The 14,188-nt window shown below is 44.1% G+C and overlaps 1 protein-coding gene across 3 annotated transcripts in view; it reads left to right on the plus strand.

Moving 5' to 3' along the window:
* Nucleotides 1-760: 760 nt before the first annotated feature.
* LOC147428943 (uncharacterized) overlaps nt 761-14,188 on the plus strand; it is a 39,640-nt gene continuing 26,212 nt past the window's right edge. Inside the window, exons 1-3 of one of the 3 annotated variants that reach the window (XM_086495174.1) lie at nt 761-1,156; nt 1,382-1,483; nt 1,574-1,747. In XM_086495174.1, the coding sequence (XP_086351300.1) occupies nt 860-1,156; nt 1,382-1,483; nt 1,574-1,747 (573 nt within the window). In that variant the 5' untranslated portion in view covers nt 761-859. The remainder of the gene's footprint in view (nt 1,157-1,381; nt 1,484-1,573; nt 1,748-14,188) is intronic. The other 2 variants (XM_086495175.1, XM_086495176.1) reach the window with 2 other exon arrangements.

The following is a 14,188-nucleotide window of genomic DNA, read 5'->3' on the forward strand; positions in this document are numbered from 1 at the left end:
CTTTTAATGCAAAATCTCATTTGTGATGCGAGGTCATAGAGTAGCTTCAATGAGAGATGCTATGGAGCCACCATCATGAGCTATGCCATATGGTAAAATCCACAACACTGTCGCTATCTTATTTTTTATCATATACATAGTGAAGCAATCAAGGCAAACTAATTTTTCTTTTTGGAGGGGGTGGGTGGGGGGGGAGGGAGGGCACTTTTCGCAAGGTTTAGTGTATTCTTCACTAGCTAAAAATGGCTAGATTCCAAGCTTACCTTGACGAAAACTGGCAAAGATTACTAGTTTTAGTGTAAATACCAATAAATGCTTGAAATTTTGACCTAAAAGCCAAAACAATTTTAAGTGTGTCATAGATGCAAACATCTAGTTCATTTTTGAAAAAGAAAATATAAAATTTATAAAACAAGGAAGTCAATTGAACATTAAAAAAAGGGACCAAGTTAAAATGATTAAAAGACCTATATACATTATAAAACAAGCTCGCTTGACATGTGTCGTCAATCGGCGATTCTTAATCAACGGTCCAGAAAGTGCACCAATTCTCCATCCACTCTCCTATGACCTTTTGAAGGCCAAAAATTTGTGTGTTTAAAATTTGCTAAAATTATGCAAGGTGAAGCTTCACTTTAGCATTCTAAAACAATAGAATACAAGAAAAGTAAAGATATATAGGATGTGAAATGAAAGGTGAAATAAAAAGATCCATTTAATATTTTAAAACTAAAATAAAATTGAAGGTGTGTTTCAATCGTCACTGAAAACATCGGCTACCTCAACTCTCCTGTAGGACTTCTTTTAGAAAGAACTCGCCATCCTTTGCACCTTACGGGCAGCAGTAATTCGAGCAGAAATGGAGGATGGGGAGGTAGAGGAAGAGATGATGGCGCTGGAGTCTATCTTCTATGACAGCTTCACGAAGCTCGAGGGCAACTGCTTTAGAGTGCGCATCGACCCTTCTCCTGCATCACTCGCCCAGCAAGAAGACGAGGCAGGTCACACCAGCAACGAGGTACCCCCGTTCTTCGTCGAGATTTCATTTCCCCCTTCTTATCCTCAGCAGATCCCCGCCTTTGACATATCCAACATCAACAACAACCCTTACACGGACTTTGCCAAAAAGGCGATTGTTCATGGCCTCCAGGAGCAGGTTTAATTTCTTCTTTTCTCCTTATTTTACAATGTACGCTCATGTCTTGAAGTACCCTGTATTGACACGCACGGGATGACTGAGGTCCCATTACCCTATGGAGCTTAGAGTACATGACATTTTTGGCAAGTTTGGATATAGATTTTCTGTTAGAATCATAGGTTGCACATTATGGCATAAGTCCATCACTAAATTATCTAACCTCAAAGCAGGTTAGATTTACAGGCATCCAGTCTGATAGGGGAAAGTATGTGCTACACCATTCTGGAGTGGTTGAAGGACAAGCTTCCTGAGCTCTACTCTATGAAACCTGTTTTTGTCGAGGAGGTTTGTCTGTCTTTTCACACCAGCTGGATTTCCCTTGCAAGCGTTCATAAACGTTGTTACGTCAACCGATGGTTGTTTACATTATATCAGGATAATGAAGGTTTGGCCTCTGGACATTCTCAGTATGGTCACAAGGATCCAAATTCTGGAAAAAAGGATGCCAAAGGGAAAATGACCAAAGCGCAGAAGCGGCGGTATTTCGACAGATTTGGAGCTACAGCTGAAAAGCCAAGGGGTTGGGACTGGGTCTCAATAATTTCCCATGTAAGTGTTTACGACTTGTGATGCTGCATTGGACAGATCTTTCTTTTGTGCTAATGGTGTTTTTGAAATGACAAGCATCATAGGCTATAGCACATCACAAGCAGGCTAACTTGGTCCCCTATAATTATGATTAGTCAGTGTTAGATTGAGACTTGGCAACATTTAGGATGTGGAAGCAAAGGTCCACAGCTACTGCTCATGGAAGTTGGAACGCGAGTGAGGCCACTTCGCTGTCTCCCTTTGTGTTTGTGGCGATATTTGGCAGTTCAGCAGAGGTGGAACAACGAGTCCATTTTCATGCACCACTTTTCCAATGTCAAGAATGAAGTTCTTGGAAACTTTTCCACTTTGAATGGTGGACAAGTTCTTTGCAGGTCTATTATAGCTGTTACGATATGAAAGAGGAGATTTTGATGCTTCTTTATGTTGGAGATTGAATTTTATGCAATCATGACTAGCTTTACAGGCTGCTGTCTGCAACGTTAGTTAGTTTTGCATCAGGGTTTCTTTCATACCAAGTTTTTAACAACACATTGTAGGTAATTACATGGCATTCTTTTATCATTCATTGGTTCTCCCTTTTGCATGGGCTTTGGTGGTTCTATGAGCGAGTGTGCAACACTATTTTATGTTCTCAACTATGTTTGTTTCATGAGTTTCAATCGTGGTGCCAGCTTGAGGCATTCCTATTGTAGATTTAATGAAAAAGCTATGGTGCTGGAGTGTGTTCCATGTCTCCATGTTCAAAGCAGATGGCAACTGTCACAAACTGGTGATGTGGCTGCCAGTACACACACACACACACACACACACACACACTTTCCCTTTGGCATGGAACAGTCCTGGCTGCAGGCTGAAAGGATGATGTGGCAGCCCATGTGGCATGACTGTACGGAAGCCTGCTTTTTGCGGCGTAGATCACGGAAAACTGGCATGGCAGATTTTGTATGGAATGCTAGCTTTTTGCGTGGGCTGTTTTCTATGCAAGGGGCTGGGAAATCTTATGCTGTTTGGCCTTGCTTTATTTTATGCAAGCTTTATTTTGTATGGAATGCTAGCTTTTTGCGTGGGTTGTTTTCTATGCAAGGGGCTAGGAAATCTTATGCTGTTTGGCCTTGCTTTATTTTATGCAAGGAGATAGAGAGAGAGAGCCCAATCAGCATAAGATTTCCCATTATAGAGATGCTCCTAGTTGTAGAGATGCTTCGAAGGCTTTATACAGCAGTTTGGCATAGCTTTCTCAAGAGGGCGTTACTCAGAGCACTCTAAGATTCGGAGAGTTGCCTCTTACTTTAAGGGGAATGCTCGAACTTGGTAGCCCACGCTTCTATTAAACAAGAACAGCACTAGTTAAATGGTTGAAATTCAAAAGGCTTTTTATTTCTTCATGGCTGACTCGAGAGTATGAACGCGACATACGAACTGCTTGGAATCACCTTCAGATGACAAAGAAGGATACAGTGGACGCTTATTGCGAGAGATTCTGGAGCTCTTTTCTAACTGCCTCTTCATTTAAGAAGATCTCGTTCAAGGAACAGATTGAGCGATTTACCTTGGGTCTTCCTACAGAGATCCGAGATCACTGCTTAGAACAAAAGTCAGCTTCCATTCAAGAGTTGATGAGGCGTGCGAAACGGGGTTTTTCCCTTCACTCTGGCAATCTGTGTCACCAGCCAGTGGCAATTCCCTTTTTGTTTATTTTCTCTTTCTTTGGGGAATTTCGTTTGTTTTACCTTTTGGAAACACCCCTCTGGAAATCTAACTGCCTTGCATTGCATAGCCAGTGTGGAACTGTTCAGAGAGAGTCCAGGCCTGAGGGCTATAGAGCACTAAGGTTAGACAAGGACTATGGTTAGCCAAAGTGGGGTCATTGGCCAACCAAAGCGGAATCCTTTGCTACATAGGCTACATTTCAATTCTAGGTGTGGCTACAGTGTACAAAGAGGGTCAGATGACCTAGAAGAATGTAATGGCAGAAACTCCTAAATTTTAGGGACTGCTATTTTTGGACGGCAGAATGTCTTCGCGTCATTACGTGCAGTTTGACATGGGGATCATTTTGTTACTCTGTGGCCAAGTCAACAGAGGCTGAAGGTGAGATATTTTTAAACCCGAGGGTCTAAAGCGGGAAAATGCACAAATGAGTGACACTTGGCACTCTGAGGCCAGTTTACTACTTAAAGAGAATGCAAAAACGTGATTTTCAGCTGTGAGCTCGTTTTTGAGTGCTGTCACACGTGGGAGAGCTTCAATGGAGTGCTGGCTTACCCTCTATGTATAATGAGGTGTAGGATGTCATGACCTGCACACCTCTCATTGCTCTCTCTCTCTCCCCTATTCTTTATGGTTATGCCCCTCTAGTGAGCTCATCAGATTGACCATGTACAGTTTTGTGGTTTGATGCTCTATTGCTGAGGCAAGAGCCTCCCTGAACAGGAACAGGAGTAGCTAACTGCTACTCCAAAGCAGGGAAACGAGAGGGTGATAACCTCTCAAGTAAACACACAAAAATCAGCACTGTTTTATTGCTGATTTTGGGCTGTTTTGGGACTGTTTTGTGCTCGGAATCATGCCAGAATCAAGGGGCACGTAGTCCAAGGCATTGGGAACAGTGCAAGGACAGTTGACAACTGAAATTAGGTCAAAAACAGGTCCTAACCAGAAAATACAGCGGTCTGAAATTTACTGTTTTGCAGCCGTATGGATGCCAGATGCATTGGGAACAGTGTCCAATTGTCAGAGAACACTTTTGGGAAGTGTTGGGGCTCAAAACAAGTGAAAACCAGAAATTCCAACAAGCTGTAATTGCTCTTTTTGAGTTGGAATCAGAGGGTTTACGCCAGTGCAAGTGAGATCCAGCAGGGGAATTGATTTCGCGCAAGTTTTGGGACTGTTATGTTGCCGAAATTTGGCCAAATCAGGTAGTATCTAGTGTGATACAGGTAAAGGATTCCCAGGACTCTACTTTGTAAATTTACCCTCTCAAAGTATAAAGAAATATTGAAAGGGGTGCCAATTTTGGGGCCAATCTAGTGTCTAACTCGCATACAGATGCATTCTAGCATCTGTATCCCATTCCCTTCTCTTGTGTCATTATAGCACAGGTAGAATAGACGACTAATAATGGGTGAAAGCTAAATCAAGGTTTGAAGTAAAGTCTACCGCCCTTTTGAAGTTAACAGGCCGGCTACAGTCTGACCTACCCCACAGATGAGATCATGACGCAAAGAGCCGAACAGACTTCGAAAAATGAAAGTAGAAAGAGAAAGAGCAACCCATAACAAAAAGACAAGGATGCACGACCCAAGCTTATCCTCAAGAGAGGGCTCGCTACATCAAGGAGGGGAAGTGCTTTGGATGTGGGGAAACTGGGCATATCTCCGCGAAGTGCCCTAAAAAGGCACAGAAAGAACAAAACGACAAGGACGACAAAAGGCCTGAGAGATCGAGAGCAGCTGAGGACCGTGGAAGAAAAGGCAAGATGAAAACAAGACTGGTTCCAGATAGCGTGGGTATTGATCCCAGATGGACGAGAGTACAGAACTTTGCCGAGCTTGGGGCAAAGTCAAAGCCAAGAAGCCCTGATCTTCTTCAATGGAAAAGCCAAGGCCAACTTCATTTCCCCGGAATTGGCGGCGCGGCTCGAGATCACTCCCGATCGGATGGGACCACTTGCAGAGGAAGTTCTAGCGGGCACACGAAAGGGACGTAGCCATTACACCTGTCATTGGCAAACTTCGGTTGCATTGTCAGGCGTACTTGGGACATGAGGACTTCTACATAATGCCTTTGGAAGGTTGTGATGTCCTCTTGGGAATTCCCTGGTACCACAAGAACAACGCCGTGGTCAACTATCAGGCGAGGAAAGCGACATTGACCACAGAGAAGGGCAGAACCATTGTACTCGATGTAAAACTTAAGGGCGAGTCTGGCCTTATGGTATCGGCTTCGGCCATTTCTAAATTAATGAAATCCAGTCTGTTTGTTTACTAGATCTTTTTGAAAGAGTTGAGTGATGAGGATAGAACAAATATGTCTGAACTTGACAAAGAACGCCAAGATTTTCTCCACGCTCATGCCGATTGCTTCTCAGAGGACTTGCCAGGTGGTAACTCGCCCTAATGATCATACCATTGATCTAATACCTGGAAGCACACCACCGAACCGGCCACCTTACCGTGTGAGCTGAGCCTAGAACGAAGAGATTATGAACCAAGCGAAAGACCTCTTGGAAAAGGGTCTTGTCCAGCCTAGTACTTCACCATATTGCTCTCCAATCTTGTTGGTATTGAAGAAAGACGGATCTTGGAGAATGTGCATCGATTATAGAGCTCTAAACAAAAAATCACCATCAAGAACAGATTCCCGATTCCTAGGATCGATGATATACTCGACTGAATACAGGGATCCTCGTGCTTTAGCAGGATCGATTTGAAGAGTGGATATCATCAGATCCGAATCGCGCCGGGAGACGTCTATAAGACAGCCTTTCGAACGACTTTTGGGTTATTTGAGTTTTTGGTGATGCCTTTCGGCTTAACCAATGCTCTGGCGACTTTTAACCGGATGATGGACAGGATTTTTAGAGAGTACATACTATTCGTTGGCACTTTCTTTGACGACATCGTTGTTTGCTCCAAGGATGAGGCAGAACATAGAGAACATCTGCTTCAAGTCTTTTAGGCATTACGAGATCACAAGTTGGTGATTAATGCGATGAAAAGTGAATTTTTCCTACCGGAGACACACTTTTTGGGACACATTGTGTCAGCAGCAGGAGTGTAGATAGATCCGGCCAAGATAGAGACTTTACGTGATTGGCCCGATTTGAAGAATGTCCATGAAGTTAGAAGCTTCTTGGGATTGTGCTCATACTACAAGCAATTCATTAGAAAGTTTGCAGAGGTTGCTTCCCCTTTGCATATCTTGACACATAAAGGAGTCCCTTTCTCGTGGGGACCCACAGAGGTGACTGCCTTTCAAACTTTGAAAGAGAAATTGACTACGGGACCAGTTTTGACTTTGCCGGACTTGCACAAGTCATTTGAAGTAAATTGTGATGCTTGTGGTCGTAGTTTGGGTGGAGTCTTAATGCAAGAAGGCCATGTCATTGCTTACGAGAGCCGATTGTTCTCAAGGCCGGAATTGACAGCACAGATTTATGAGAGAGATTTTGGCGGTTATCCATGCTCTTACTCAGTGGCGGCATTACCTACTCGAAGCAAATTTTACTATCTTTACAGACCAGCAGAGTTTACGCTACTTCTTGTCACAGAAGCAGCTATCGGAAAAGCAGATGCGGTGGGCGAACATCTTGTCACAGTTTCACTTCCAAATTGTCCATGTGCAGGGACAGAAGAATTTGGTGGCTGCTGGCAGATGCTTTGTCTCGGAAGCCGTTGGTTCTGGCTATTTCCACGATATATCATATGAGCTTCGAGGATATGGTCGATCAGTATGCCACAGATACCAGATTTTGCAGACATTTTCACACGGATATGGGATGGGGAGACAGTAGCGGGATATTCCATTCGGGATGGCTACTTGATGAAGAAGACCATGTTGTGCGTTACGCAGCCGTTGAGGGAAAAGGTTAGGACTGAATGCCACTATCCGCCTTTTACGGGTCACCGCGGCATTGCTACCACCTTGAAAGGGATAGAGAGAGATACATACTTCTTTTGGCCGAGACTCAATAAGGATATGGACGAGTTTGTGCGCAGTTGCTTGGTATGCCAGAAGGTCAAGTTTGACAGGCATAAAGCAAAGGGATTGTTACAGCCTTTGCCCATACCCACCCACCCCTGGGAAAGTATTGCAATGGATTTCATTTTTGATCTCCCAAGAACACAGCGTGGTCACGATGGTATCTGGACCGTTATTGACAAATTTAGCAAGCAGACTCATTTCATTCCAGTAAAGAAAATGGTCAAGCCGGATCACTTAGCGAAGCTGTTCGTGGCCAGATTTTAACATTACATGGCATGCCCGAGACGATTGTCTCCGACAGGGACCCGAGATTTACGAGTTTGTTTTGAAAGGCAATTTGGAAGAACATTTGTCACGTAACACATCCCAACCCTATGTGTCCGTGGACAAGCTACACCACAGCAGGGTTCAGTCAATTCAATCAGTTTAGATTAGCAGTGATCTAGCACTTTTGTGAGTCTATTCGTAGACCGTGCATGCCCAGTCACTTAGCATAGATACATATCCTCCGGTTGCACACAGCATGATCATCAATATTCCCTTTTTCGAAGACCGAACCACCCAAAAATCGTGGGAGTTCATCAAGTGGCGCAAGCCACGATGCGGATTCCAATCATCCAGTCACAGAGAAGTTGACTTTCAGTAAGTATGGCGGTAAGATGGATGCTACAGTTATTCATTCTGGGTTGCATCAATTTAATGCTTATTTTGCGACAACTAAGAAGACAGGAAATAGCAAAGTTTTGACGGCAGCTATGTACCTTGCCGGTGATGCCATCAATTGGTACCACGCATGGCAAGAGGCACAGCTAGCCGCGCACCTAGAGGAAGCCGACGAATTCACGTCCCTTTCCTTCAATTGGGCTGATTTCCAAGACAAGCTCAAGACGCGGTTTATGCCACCTCAGTACCTCGCACGATTGAAGGACGATTGGTGCGCTCTCAAGCAAAATGGTATGCCAGTTATGTCTTTTTCTAATCGTGTTTTGCAGCTAGGTACCCAATTACGCATGTCGGATGATGAACGCAAAGAAGCATTCCTTTTTGGATTAGATGACTATATCAAGTTTGATGTAGAAGTCTTCGACCCAATCGATCTCAACAAGGCGGTAGCGATTGCTCTCGCACAGAGATGAAGCACAACAAGGGAAAGCCTAAGGAGAACAAGACTTCCACAAGTACCTCGCAAACTTCTCAGAACCCACAGAACGGTAAGAACAGTAAGAATGGTAAGAATGATAACTCTTCTAACCAATATTCCAACAGTCTCTCATCAAAGAATTCTTCTAATGAATCTAAGGGTAAGGCTAACACAATTGCTAAACCTAAGCTTACTCCATATGAAAAGGTAGCACAAGGAATTGTAGGAGGATACATCACGTCGGAAGAACAAAGCACTTATTCTAAGGAAGGTCGTTGTTTTCATTGTCGCATTAAGGGTCACATAAAAAGAACATGTCCTAAGCTTGAATCGAATGACTCTAAAGAACCCACAGCACCCACTTCCTCTGTCAATGCAATGAATGATAACACGAGTGTGCCCCAAGTTTCTCAGGACCCTCCCATTGATGATTCTCTCATTAAATGTTATGGTCATACGTCGGGGCACCGTTTTGTCATATTGTTTGACCCAGGTAGTATGCATGATGTGATTAGTTCCTCTCTTGTTGAGAGAGCCCGCCTCGAAGTTAGTCCGAGATCTCCTATCAAGGTCTCTGGCTTTCGTCCCGGTATGGACGCTCTCATCACAGAGAAATGCCTTGATGTGTTGTTTGCAATTCAACAAACTGCCTTCACTAGAAGATTTGTTGTTTCTCCTCTCTCAGGATGTGAGATGATTTTGGGCATTCGATGGTTTCGTGAGACTAACGCTCTCATTGATTTTGAGGCTAACACTTTAACTCTCAATGCCAAAAGTGATTCTCCTACTGTCTTTCATGGAGTGGACCTTGCTCCTTCTCCATCTCTCATTGCTAATATGCAGGACAAGGTTGAAAGGATTCTGGATAAGGGCATTCTCTCAATCTCTTTTTCTCCACAGCATGACACAAAGGATTTGCATGATTATGAGAAGCATGATGATTTGAATGATAATGATTTGCATGATGATTTGGATGACAAAGTCAAGCATGATGATTTGCATAATCAAGACGTGATTGTTCACAAGGATAATGTGTTAGTTGATGCTTTTTCTAGCGAAGCTAACCTCGTTGTAGATTCGATCAATCACCAAGAATCGATCTTGGCTTTCGAGTCAAGGTCCACAGATCCCCCACAAGAAGATTCGATAGATCCCGAAGAAGCGATCTTGGTTCTCGAGCCTTGGTCCAAAGAACCCTCACAGGAAGTATTATGTGTTCGCATGATTGATACGCACGCATTGTTCGAGTGTTTCATTCGTGACGGTTTCCTGTATTTTAGTCAGCATCGTTATGTGATCCCTTTTCCTAGGCACGACATATTGTATGTTGAGCACGTTTCTCTCATGGATGAGCACGAATGTATGCGGATTGTTCATGAAAAGCTGAAAAGTTTGTATGTCAGGAAGTCGCATTTCATGTCTCTTCCTTGGCATGACACAGTTTCCGAACGAGCACATGATTGTATGAGCACCATGCATGGGCATTTCCATTGGGATTTGCCACAGTTGATTGATTTTGATCAAACAGTAAAGAACAGACCTCATTGTTTGCATGTGTTTGATGAACGGGTTGTCACTCCGTCTCTATGTTCATCTACATTGCATACACAGTCTTTAGAGAGGACGAGATTTTTTTCCTTCACTTTACATGGAATGGGTATGTTCATGTTTTTGTGTTGGAGATGGTTTCATGAATTTTCAGCCATGGAGATTCTTGAAGACGAAAGAAGCAGATCTCTAGACGCAGTTGACGCAAGAAAGGAGATTCAAACGACTTTGTGTCGCTTTCAACGCGGCCCAAAGAACCAAGCGTTGCAGACCTTTATGAAGTTCAAGTACCGCACGACCCACCCATCTGAGTGGGCCGGCAAAGGTCCCTTCCAAGATTCCAGATGCTATTGGCAATCTCCCTCGACACCATACAGTTCGGTACCAGTACCTCACTTTGAAAAGGAGGGGATGTCACGTAACACATCCCAACCCTATGTGTCCGAGGACAAGCTACACCACAGCAAGGTTCAGTCACTTTAGTCAGTTGAGATTAGCAGTGATCTGGCACTTTTGTGAGTCTATTCGTAGACCTTGCATGCCCAGTCACTTAGCAGAGATGCATATCCTCCGGTTGCACCCAGCATGATCATCAGTATTCCCTTCAGAATCCATCAGATTCAATCAAGGGAATTTTCCAGTGCATTTAGCCTATTTTCCTATTTTTGGTATTTTTCACTTATTATTTTTAAGTGACTTTCCAACAAAAGTAGGTAGGGCAATTTTGCTAAGTTAATATATAAGCAAACCCAAGTTAGCACTTTCTGGCAGAAGAGGCAGTAGGAGCTTCCCGCTCAAAAGGCCACTTCTCAGCAAGAACTTCGTCAAGCCATTTGGTGAGGCCACCCCCTTCATGCCCCTAGCGTTTTTGGGATCGCCTAGCTCTTCCAAACCCTGGCGTTTTCCATCTACATCAGCCATCGCCATCACACAACAGTTCCTAGCGTTTTCCCCGCGACAATCACCCTCAGCCTGTAGCGTTTTTGGGATCGCTAGCATCTGCAAGTTCAGCAAGCAAACACAGCCACCACAGGGATTTACTAACGCTAGAAGGCTGCCATTTTCAGCAAGGAAAAGACCTGCAGTTCCAGCGTTTTTCAGCGTATGACATCTCTCTAAACCGCAGCCAGAAGTGCAGTAAATTCAGCGTTTTTCATCTCCACATGAACCCCGACAAAGCCGTTCATTTTCAGCCCTTAAGACAGCAGTAAAACAGTCATTTTCAGCCCCGAAACAGTCCACAAATTCAGCCAAAGAAGATCATAGATTCAGCCATCAATCGTCGTCGTCATCGGCATAGTCCCATTGCATCAGTCCATTGCATACGCATTGTACACCTTTGTGCAATCAAAGTAGACCACTCTCGTCGACGAGAGTGGGGCCTTTGGAGGAGGGTTTTACAACCTCTCGGTGTCGTATCTCTTTTCTCTCCTTCTCTCAGTCTCATTCACTTGCACGCACAATATCCACTCACTTTGTTCGTGATCATAGCACTCTCCATAAGACGGAAGGCTCTCTCCTTCCCTAAGAACTAAAAGGAACCTTGAGCAAATAAAGATCACTAATCTTGAGAAAATACAACATTCATTCCGTTGCACCTTACAACATTGGCACGCGGTTGCAGTTCTCGTCATCTTTTCACCCGCAGACTGACGGGCAATCTGAGATTGCCAATTCAATGGTTTTAGATTTATTGAAGTCTTATATCTCGGATTAGAAGACTCAATGGGAAAAGTATCTACCTTTGGTGGAATTTGCCTACAACAACACGATACACTCTTCGGGGAAGGCGCCATTTGAGATTATTGAAGGTGTTGCGAAGGTCCCACCCTTCCTAAGCACGAAAAATAAGATTTTTGAAGCCGAAGAGTAAGCGCGCGACTTGGACACGGCTTTTGCCAAGGTCCGCGAGGCTTTGCAGAAATCTCAGGAAAGGCAGAAAAAGGCAACGGAAGAAGGATGATTGGGTGCTCTTACGTTTTGAGAAGGCACGCCTAAGAAAGAAGAAGGAAAAGGAGAGGCTTTTTCCAAAGCTTAGTATGAGATACTACGGACCTTTCTAGATCTCTGAAAAGATCAATGATTGTCTCCTTCCGATTGAAACTGCCTAACACTTGGAGGATTCACAATGCATTTCATGTGAGTCTCTTGAAACTCCGTCAAGGTCCTGAACTTGAACAAGTCAGTTTCATATTTTCCGGAATTTCATTTCATAAAGTCATGCAACAAAATACTGTCAGCTCTCAGTATCCCTTACGCTCAAAGAGACATCAGTGACTCTAGTATTTTGAAATTCGAGGCATCTCTTGACAAAGAAGCGGAGTAACTCCCCTCTTGTGCAACCCACTGCACCAAATCTCCGACCAAGCTAAATTCAAGGTTCCATTTGGAGTAGACTATTGTCACGAGGACGTGGCAACTGCTAACCTTAGTTGTTGGTTTCTTTGCAATGATTTTTGTTTAATTTTTAAGACTCTTTTTGAAGTTGTAAATGGTCGGACATTGTATGGCCAATGTGAACGGTAGTTTCACCCGCAGACGCGAAGTTGGTCGGCACTGGAACTCGTAAAGTAAAAGGATGTCTAGGCTCAGTTCAAGATCATGTAGGCCCCCCCGTCGCACTTAGCAAGTTGGTGGATACTAGAAAGTGAACTCAATAAAGGCATAAAGTCAAGGTGGGATTACCAACAGAAAGTATCCGACAGTTGCACATTGCACTTTTGGATGCGGTCCCAATGAGGATAGATGGTCAGAAGACCGGTGAGAGCCCAACGGAAGCATCTCCTAAAATTTAGGCAACTGCTATTTTGGGCCATGAAATCTGTTCGCGTCATCAACTTCAGAATGACAAGGAGAACATTTTAGAACTCTGCTGCAAAGTCAACTGATGCACCAATTGAGAGATTTTTAAGCAGGAAGCCCAATGCGGGGAAATTGCATGCATGAGTGCCAAGTGGCACTTTTTGGCCAATTTACCAAGTCTGGGAGAACAAAACGTAACTGATTTTCTGGAGCGGTTTTGGAGGCTGATAACTCTAATTTTCAGCCATTTCTCTCCATTTTTGAGCTTCCCATGACTTTACCTTGGACCAAGGAGCTCGTTTTCAGCATTGGAAGGCATCAGATGTGTGTTTACAGGGCTGTTTTGCTGCGTTTTCAGCTACGCAAGTTTTGGAAGCTATGGAAATCTTCCCCTTTTTGCATCTATTTGTTCACAGATGCATTGCAAGTTAAGGGCAGAAGAGGGGGCGCTCGATTTATGCTGGGGGATGCTTCATTGAGAACCTGTCACAGGTTAAGAGCTATGAAGTGCTTGCTTTCCTCTCTATGTACAGTGTGGTGCTAGGAGTGATGACCTGCACACTACACACTGCTCTCTCTCCCCTTCGTGCAGTTATGTGATGCCCCACAAGAGGGCTCTTCATTTGACTGATGTACAGCTGTGTGGTTTCATGCTTTTGTGCTGAGACAAGAGCCTCCTTGAGCAGGCAAGGGGCGCCAATTTTGGGGCCTACAAGTTGTCGGCGTCTGCTCGGGGCATTCTAGCTTCCGAGCCGTGTGTATTCAAGTGTTAATTCTCGTCGCAGGTTTCCTTTGCAAAGTGCTCTGTGTGTGTGTCTAAAGTAAAGAATTTCGGGTGAAAGCCAAAGCCTACCGCCCTACGGGCCGGTTTCAACTATGCTAAACCAAAAGCTTCAAGGTAAAGGTTCACAATCTGAGGAGTATCTGCTAGGTCCTTCTCCTCCATCCACTTCGCATCCAATGCAGGATGGTACTTGAATTTAACCAAGAATCGCCTTCTCGCTTTACCCTTATTCTTTTTGTCCTTATGTGCCAATATCTGTTCAGGAACAAGGATCTCCTCGTTTTCTTTCACTTCGGGTTGCTCATCGGGCTCCCATCTTCGGGCACATCACCTTTAAAAAAATGACTGCAGCATTTTAGTCTGAATGATCTCGATAGACATGGTTGCAACAGGGATTAATTAATCGGGCATCTATGAGGTATTGAGTGGATCTAGATGCGATTGTTGATTGCATTGC

This window comes from Adiantum capillus-veneris, chromosome 22 (assembly GCF_014529385.1).
Source record: "Adiantum capillus-veneris isolate H3 chromosome 22, ASM1452938v2, whole genome shotgun sequence".
Classification (NCBI taxonomy): Eukaryota; Viridiplantae; Streptophyta; class Polypodiopsida; order Polypodiales; family Pteridaceae; genus Adiantum; species Adiantum capillus-veneris.